Source organism: Garra rufa, chromosome 22 (assembly GCF_049309525.1).
Source record: "Garra rufa chromosome 22, GarRuf1.0, whole genome shotgun sequence".
In the NCBI taxonomy this organism is placed as follows: domain Eukaryota; kingdom Metazoa; phylum Chordata; class Actinopteri; order Cypriniformes; family Cyprinidae; genus Garra; species Garra rufa.
In genome coordinates, this window is record NC_133382.1 from 20,903,442 (window position 1) to 20,912,049 (window position 8,608).

Genomic DNA, 8,608 nt, shown 5'->3' on the forward strand with positions numbered 1-8,608 from the left:
CCGAACCATGAGAGCATTCGACGTAAACACATACATAGAAACACAAACAGCGGATGACACCATCGGAGATCAGTGGAAAGTTGAACTAGCGCCCTCAAATGTTCGTGAGGTTTGACAAAGCAGGTCTCAGGCAGCAGTGAGGGCCATCCTTGCCTTGACTATGACACTGACTGATGAACAGACAAACTGACCGAGGCTCATGCAGTTGCAGTGGGTGGGGTTTTAGGAGGGGGAGTGTTTAGAAAGAAACATGTCTGTGAATCAGGGCTCAATGACACAGTCATCATGCTATCAGAGGGTTTAGCATTGCATAGACATTCTCTACAAACGCTTCTAGGCGTTTTCTGTCTTTCTCTAAAGATAAAATAAAAGGATAACACACAAAATTTGGTAAAAAAGGGCGAGAAACAAAACTAAACCACCACCAAAGCAACAAAACCAGTATCTACTGTTCTCCTCTGAGGAAACTGATTGGCAGTAGCGAGGCCAGCTAAGTGCTTCCGGGTACCAGGCCATACCCACCTACGTCTCTACCAGCAATCTGACCTAGCGGACAAATGTACGTCTAGCTACCCTGTCGGAATAAGAGCGGTTTGAGTGCGGGGCAGAGGGTTGTGGAGGCACAGGGTTGGACTGTTAATTTCATGGGGCACTTCTTCTTCATATTTGTATTGAACATGCACGTTTGCGAGTGCACAAAAGCACACAGATGTGTGAAGCATTTACAGAGCAAGCAGATTTACTTTACAAAAACGGTGGGATCAGCCGGCACGCGGGCTGTGATCTGGCCTTGACATCCAGTATGTGACGGTTGCATATGGTTAACACATAGTGATTTAATCTTCCAATATCTTTTGGTTTTGTATTTACATCCTTGGTTATGGCCAAAAAAAGTAAAGTACAAAAAAGAAGAACGAAACAAAACAAAACACAAGTATTGCACCTTGAAGGCGGGCAATATACGCTTAGTAAGCTGTTTTGTGTAACATCATTTTGACAGCACTGTCCACTCTTGCTGGTGACCTGAAGTGAGGTTCTAGTTCCCGGGCTCGGTTCCAGCCCAGTCCTGTCAGCTACATTCAATACCACAAAGCGCTCTTTGCTGTCACGGATGCACGCGACTCCCTTTCCAGCCTTCCAGCCTTCTAGCCCCACCACATCCCGTCCGCTCCCATTACGGCCCGTCGCATCAGCGCAGGCGACACCGTTCGCAAATGCATGCAACTGGTGCAAATTTGAAACAGATGGGCTTTCGAGGCTGAAGGAGGGGGCCTCGTGCTTCTGCGATCGCACGAACGCTCATGCGCACATACACCCCATCGTACAGTTCAACACATGCACTGGACGCACTTTGACACAAGTGCCACGCAGATAAGCACTCCTCCCAAGTTCATTTAAGCTTTGTGTTGTGTGAGGTATGAGTAGATTGTGTTTCAGTTTTTTTTTTTTTCAGTTTCTGTTGCATTATTTCTCATGTTTTTTTCTAAGTCTTCTTTCATAAAAAAAGAAAACAAAATATAAAAAAGAAAATATTCCTGTTTCTTGTTGTAAATTCCTCTTGATAAAAAGACGAAGGACAGATACACAGACAAACAGAGCAGTCGACTTATCATTACAAACTATAGTGAGGTGAAAAAGAGGTGAAATTCTCTAGTTTTACACTGCACGCATGGTCAAAAAGTGACTACGGCTGTTGTTTTTCTCTCTTACATAGAGCAGTTAAGCATCGAAAACGAACACACACATTTCAGTTCAAAACAAAAAGAAAAAAACGAACAGCTCAAGCTCCGAGATTTGAACTCTTTGTTCTGGAGTCATTTTTTTATTTGTTTTCTGGGTTTGTAATTCTTTTATTATATCTTATTTTTTCTCTTTTTCTCTCTCAAATAAAATTAGAAGGTAAAGCAGCATCGAAATCCTTGCGTTCACTCGATCAGCCGTTCGGAACCGCTGATGCACCGCTCCTATTCCAAAGTGAAATTCCATGCCGGGTGTTTACGGAATGCTGACAGTTCCTCTCGTTCTGATTGGCTGCCTTCCTTCGCAATCTCATTATAGAGCAACTCCTCGCTCTGGCTCTTTCATTCTGCTGCTACTCGTTCACATTCATTTGGTGCTGCCATTCTTTGCATGGCTCAGCCGCTCCTTTGTCTTACAAAGGACAGGCCCGTTTCTGTTGGGTGTTCGTCTCAAGCCACTTCTGGCTTCGAGGGGGCGGGGACACAGAGGTCTGTTCATGAATTGAAGCGTTTCGTCGTTTGTTGAGAAAGAACATGACTGGGACATTGCTTGTCTTAATACTGACTCTGAGAGTGTGCTCAGGAGCACATGAAGGTGTTGCCTCTGTTTGACAGAGAGGTTGGGGGCGTGTCCTCGGAAAACATGCGACTGAGCTAAGGAGTTGGAGGGTGGGACCCATCATGCCTTAGTGCAAAAACTCCTTAGAAGGTGCCAGGGTTTGAATCGTCTCTGAAGATTTGGCTCTTTCAAAGCTAAGTGCTCTCATTCAACTGCTAGCTTCCCCATGTCCCCTGCCCCACCCTCAAGAAACCAGCCGACTCCTAGTTTTGCAAATTACTGCTTGGTATTGAAAAACCCATTCGGTTCAGGCCTGGCCACCTCGGGCCCTTCATCTGTAGTTCTTTTCACGGCTCCTCTTCGTAGTCAGTGGCATGTACGGTTTAGTTCGCCGTCTTTGTTCCGTTTTGACGGAAATCGAAGTGACACTTGGTCCCACACGAAAAAGAAAAACATGAAACAAAAAAAGCCCATCCAGAATTGTTTTTTCTCTCAGTCCAGAGTGAAGAGACCTCGGAGAAATCTGACAGGCTACAATGAGGAATGGCAGGCCCTCCTGTCTACAGTGGTATTTCAATGTAACTGAGAAGAAACTGTGTCTGCGAGTGTTTCTATCCTGGCTGTCAGTGTTTGAGAATATGAGTGTGTGTGTAAGTGTGTGTAAATGTGTGTGTGTGTGTGTGTGGCTGAGGGTAGCTGCCCTGTGTCCAGAGGTGAGGTAGAACCTATCAGCACAGAGGCAGTCTTGGAGCCACAGCCAGCCAGAGGTGTGCCCACATTTGAGGTAAAACAAAAACAACACAAAGAAAAAACATCAACGACAGCCAGTCCGCCGTGGCCCGTCAGGAGTGTGCACGTGTTCGCACAGACCGGGCAACAGTAGCATCTGAGCGGAACACAGATGGGCTGGACTGAACTCTCAAAGCCCTGCATGGGAGTCCAGAACTACAGCACTGCAGTGCATACAGTAAAAATGAGGCATTCGAGTTTTGAGGTGTGTTTTAGTACATTTGTGTGTGTGTGTGTGCTGGGTCTGGGAGTACGGTAATACTGGCTCCCTCCCGACACCTGTAAAACACACAAATCAGTGCAGATTGGAGGTGTAGGGGTGCCTGGATTTCCATCTCTCTGCGTGACTTTCCTGGGACAAAGAGGGGCTCGAGGAGCCCACAAATAAGCCCAGACAATAGCAAGAATGAACCGCACACGAAGTTGCCGTGCGGCACCCCTGAATGAGCACTAAAATGGTGACCGAGAGCTTTCAACGGTCCGTGTCCTACAGAGAAGGGAGGGGGGTATGTTCTCAAAAAGTCCCAAATCATTTTGAGTAGCTTTATTTAAATATAGCACCTGATTTGGTTCAAAAAATTCCTCCCGCTCCACACACAGGCTCAATATCAAAGAGAATCATGAGGTCTGTTAAAGAAGATCCGTGTTAGCGCAAAGCTTGAGATACCGGCGGTTAATCTCACAAGAGCGCTGAGATTTCAATCAATGAAATTAACTGACCACTTCACGACCTGCCGGAGGATTCTATACGCCAGCTGCCATCCAGTCTTAGCAGAGGGCACCTCCAGTGGTGGCGTGACAGTAGTGCAGTTTGTACATTTACAAATGCATTTAAGCTCATCTGAGTCACATGAGTACTGCATCTGTAAGCACACTTACAGGAGTGTGTGTGTGTAGATGTATATTCTGTGTCTAAGGTGTTGGTAAACCAGTATAAGACATCATGCCGAGACAGAAGGGCCACGCGTGGGGAATTTAGTGGATGAGAGAGGGCTGAGTCTTCTCAAAGCAAAGAGAAAAAAACATCGTCGACTTAAACCCCCCCTGTATGAAAGCCTTTCTCAAGATGACCCCTGCCAAAGCAGCTGCTGCTGGTGAGTTTGGTGCGTGGAGGGGGTGAGGCGGGTAGAGGAACACGGGTTACAAAACGTCGCTGATTCTTCTGCCGCGGCTCGCTGGGACGTCACACGTCCTGATCCTCAAAGACCTCCAGGAAAAGTGGGGGGAAGAGTTCAGTGGGACATTCCACCTTCATGTGCAGGAAGCGGCTGGCGTGGCAGGCTCCAATCATGCGCAGGTCCGTCACCTTCATCAGCAGCTTGGGCCAGAAATGGGGAATGTTGTGCTTGCGATAGTTGATGTAGTGTTCGAACGCTAGGAGGTACATCTCCTGGCACTTCTCGATCTTCTCCACACATGTCAAGCCTGTTCGATCTGAAGAGATGAACCAGGACAATACTTACTATATGACCATTACAGGATTGTAGAAAAATACATGATTTGTGACCTTGGACCACAAAACTAGTCTTAAGCAATAAGCAATAAAGCAATAAGCAAAAAATACATGGTATGGATCAAAATGATGCTAAAAAAATCATTAGGATATTAAGCAAATATCATGTTCCATGAAGATATTTTGTAAATTTTCTACCATAAATATATCAAAACTTAATTTTTGATTAGTAATATGCATTGCTAAGAAATTAATTTGAACAACTTTAAAGGGCTAATTAACCCAAAAATGAAAATTATGTCATTAATTACTCACCCTCATGTTGTTCCAAACCTGTAAGACCTTCTTTCATCTTCGGAACACAATTTAAGATATTTTTAATTAAATCCAAGCACTCTTGGTACTTTTCTTAGAAGTGAACCTGGTAGTACCCTTGCTGTCTATGGGAGGGTCAGAGAGCGCTTGGATTTCATCAAAAATATCTTAAATTGTGTTCTGAAGATGAAAGGTCTTACGGGTTTGGAACAACATGAGGGTGAGTAATGACAGAATTTTCATTTTTGGTCGAACTAATACTTTAAAGGCGATTTTCTCTATATTTCATTTTTTTGCATCCTCAGATTCCAGATTTTCAAATAGTTGTATCTCAGCCAAATATTGTACTATCCTACCATACATCAATGTAAAGCTTATTTACTTAGCTTTCAGATGATGTATAAATCTCAGTTGCAAAAAATGTACTCTTATGACTGTTTTTTGTGGTCCAAGGTCACATTTCAGCAACCATCTAATTAGGATTTAGACAGAACGACAACAAAACAACTACAATATTTATTAAACACAATGTTCCAAAACCTAGTATTCTGCCTTAATAATCAAGATTCCTTAATGAATATATTTAAATAAATAAATATATTTAAAAATAGGCTGTTCAAGCTAATAGTAAGTGATGTATATGTGACATATTTTCAGTGTCAGAAGTTTTTTGCTTTTTCACCAATGAAAATAGTTCCAATTAGGGGTGGGCACGATATACCGGTAGACATGACTATCGTCTCTACTGTGGTTACATGCTCGCTTGACATCGCTGTGGTACGTGATTACGAAAAAACATATAATTTACACACGTTTTTAAGCATTGCGGTTTAAAAAAATATTGAGTTATTTTTGCCGCTTGATAGGCCTTGAATGGTTAAAAACTAGGGCTGGGACACGATTAATCGCGATTAATCGTGTCCCAGCCCTATTAAAAACACACACTTATATGTTTCAAAATGTCCGTCTTTGTAAGTATCCTCATAAACAGTAATTTAGGTCTTAAGTGAAAGCAAACAGCTGAGAAAGAAAAAACATGTGTAACAATATATTGAATTCGGGCAGCTCTTAAAGTGACAGCAGTCAAATATTCCTGCTGTCATTCATGTTAATCATACAAGAAAAAAAGAGAGAAAATCTCTCACGGCTTTTGACTAAATCACTTTTGTAATATCTTTAATATCAACTTTAATAATAACTTTCCAATCTTGACCTTTTCTTCAAAAGGATATGAATTGGAAGTTTTTTTTTTTAAATGTTGTTTATTGGATTTTCTTGCATGCTTCATCCGAGAAGTGCTGCTTATGTCATGCGGTTATTGTTAAACAGAGTTGCTAACTATATATACATTCTATTTCAAGTTAGCAAGGTACCATAGAAGGCAGCTGCCTTGTAGACAGCAGACATTGAGGCAGCTCACTAGCTTTAGGAAGAGAACCTAACAGACCTCTCAAATCCCTACAGCTGTTTCTTGCTGCTATTCCAGTTTTACGATTTCTCTTACAAGGCTAAATTTGATTTATTTTATTAACAAAATTACTGTAATGTGTCCTCTCTCACCTGAGCTCATAAGCAGTACAGCCTGCAGCAGGGCCACCTCTGTGTCATCCAGGTTGAACTGCGCCAGACTCTTGCCTAAGTCAAAGATGGCATCAGACACTACGCCCAGCCCTCCATTCTTTAGCTGCTCTCGTTTGACAGCCATCTCTCCGCTTAGAGTCAAGGTCTCGCTTTCTGGGTCATACCGAACTGCAGCACGTAAGGACATAATCTCCATACAGCAGCCCTTCAGCAAGATGATCTGATCCTCACAAGGCAGCTACAGAAATGAGAAATCACACGATAATGAAGATTTATTTCACATTTTCTACTGTGGCATCATCCTAAACCCTTGAAAAACACATATTATAAGCATTTCAAAAGTTTTTGAACAGTACGATTTTTAATGTTTTTCAAATAAAACTTCTCTGCTCACCAAGCCTGCATTTATTTGACCCAAAGTACAGCAAAAACAGTAAAGTTTTTAAATATTTTTACTACTTAAAGTAACTGTTTTTTATTTAAATATATATTTTAAAATGACATTTACTCGTGTGATTTTAAAGCTGAATTTTTAGCATCATTACTTCACGTTACCCTTTAGAAATCATTCTAAAATTCTGATTTGCTGCTCAAAAAACATTATTATTATTATTATGTTGAAAATAGCTGAGTAGAATTTTTTCAGATTTCTTTCATGAATAGAAAGTTCAGAAAAACAGTATTTATCTGAAATAGTACCCTTAGAAATGTCTTTATCATCACTTTTGATTAATTTAAAGCATCCTTGCTAAATAAAAGTATTAATTTCTACAATGAAAGAAATGCTGACTTTAAGCTTTTGAATAGTATAGTATAAAATGCTACAAACGCTTTTTATTTCAGAATAATGCTAATCTTGGGATCTTTCTATTCTTGAATATTCCTAAAAAATGTACTCAACTGTTATATATTATAATATTATATAATATTGATAATAATATTAATAATTACATTTTAAAATATATTAAAATAGAAAGGAGTTATTTTAAATAGTAAACCTATTTCACAATATTACTGCTTTTGCTGTACTTTGGAAAAAATAAATGCAGGCTTGGTGAGCAGAACAAAAACTTTTGACTGGTAGTGCATACGTGTATATTTTGCATGAATTCTTCTCCTTTTTAATTGGGAAAACACAAATATATCAAATAATGTCATATAAAATAATTTAATTAATTATAAATTTTGCCTTGAATTAAATTACACATATATTTTCTATTAAAAATATAGACTGTTGTGTGTATATAATCTTGCAAAGACTAAGCTTTTTCATTTATTTAACTGACTAGTCTTTAATATTCACACAGCACAGAATGAAGTACTTATAATGTCAAATTGAATAAATGCATTTTTTTAAAATGTCAGTGTTTTACTTAAACGCATGCATTAATGTGTTAACTGTGACAGTTTTAATTATATACTGTCAAAGAATGATGATTCAAACACTGAAAGGAAGTGAGGAGTGAAAAAAAAGGAGAATAAACGGCAGAATACTGAACTAAAGCAATATTTACACTGATATAAAACATTTCACATCAATTACAAAAGAAACAAAAATCCAATAATGTTCAGCATTATGTTTTGTTTTACAGTCTGTCTAGGTGCTTATGTGGAAAATACAGTAGGCATAGCGCTCAGCTCAGAAAAGAGACTGAGATACTTGTGAATGTCAGGGTAAATTTATGGTGTAGACAATAATAAATCCGTTGCCATAAGGGTGCTGTGTAGTCTACTATGCAAGAATGTTTACACTTGCGGTTAAAGGAGAGTTGGTGAATGCTGAATATGGAGAGAATGCCACAATAGCTATGACTGATGTAATGTGGCAATATCACACACACGTTCACCAAAGCCACAACTGTACAATTCATCCTAACATGATAGATAGCACATACATACAAACCCACCCACACTGACATATTCCTAACATTTTGAACTGAATCATTTGGAAAACTATTAAAAATAACACAAATTTGAGAAGGACGGCAGCATATTTTCTGCTAATTAGGCCAACGTACACTAACATACTGTAATTACAAGGCTTAATTTGACAAGAACGCAAACACTTCAAACAAGGTGTAAAACAATGCAAACAAAACCTAATAGCAACACACTCACCTCCGAAAACATGGGCAGTTTTTTGGCAAAGTCGACAACACGTGTGATGGCTGG

The 8,608-nt window shown here is 40.1% G+C and overlaps 1 protein-coding gene across 1 annotated transcript in view; it reads right to left on the minus strand.

The window, feature by feature from the left end:
* Positions 1-816: 816 nt before the first annotated feature.
* Positions 817-8,608, minus strand: part of thrab (thyroid hormone receptor alpha b) — a 32,182-nt gene continuing 24,390 nt past the window's right edge. Inside the window, exons 6-7 of the mRNA XM_073828989.1 lie at positions 6,416-6,674; positions 817-4,521 (exon numbers count right to left, since the gene is read on the minus strand). Of these exons, the coding sequence (XP_073685090.1) occupies positions 4,271-4,521; positions 6,416-6,674 (510 nt within the window). The 3' untranslated portion in view covers positions 817-4,270. The remainder of the gene's footprint in view (positions 4,522-6,415; positions 6,675-8,608) is intronic.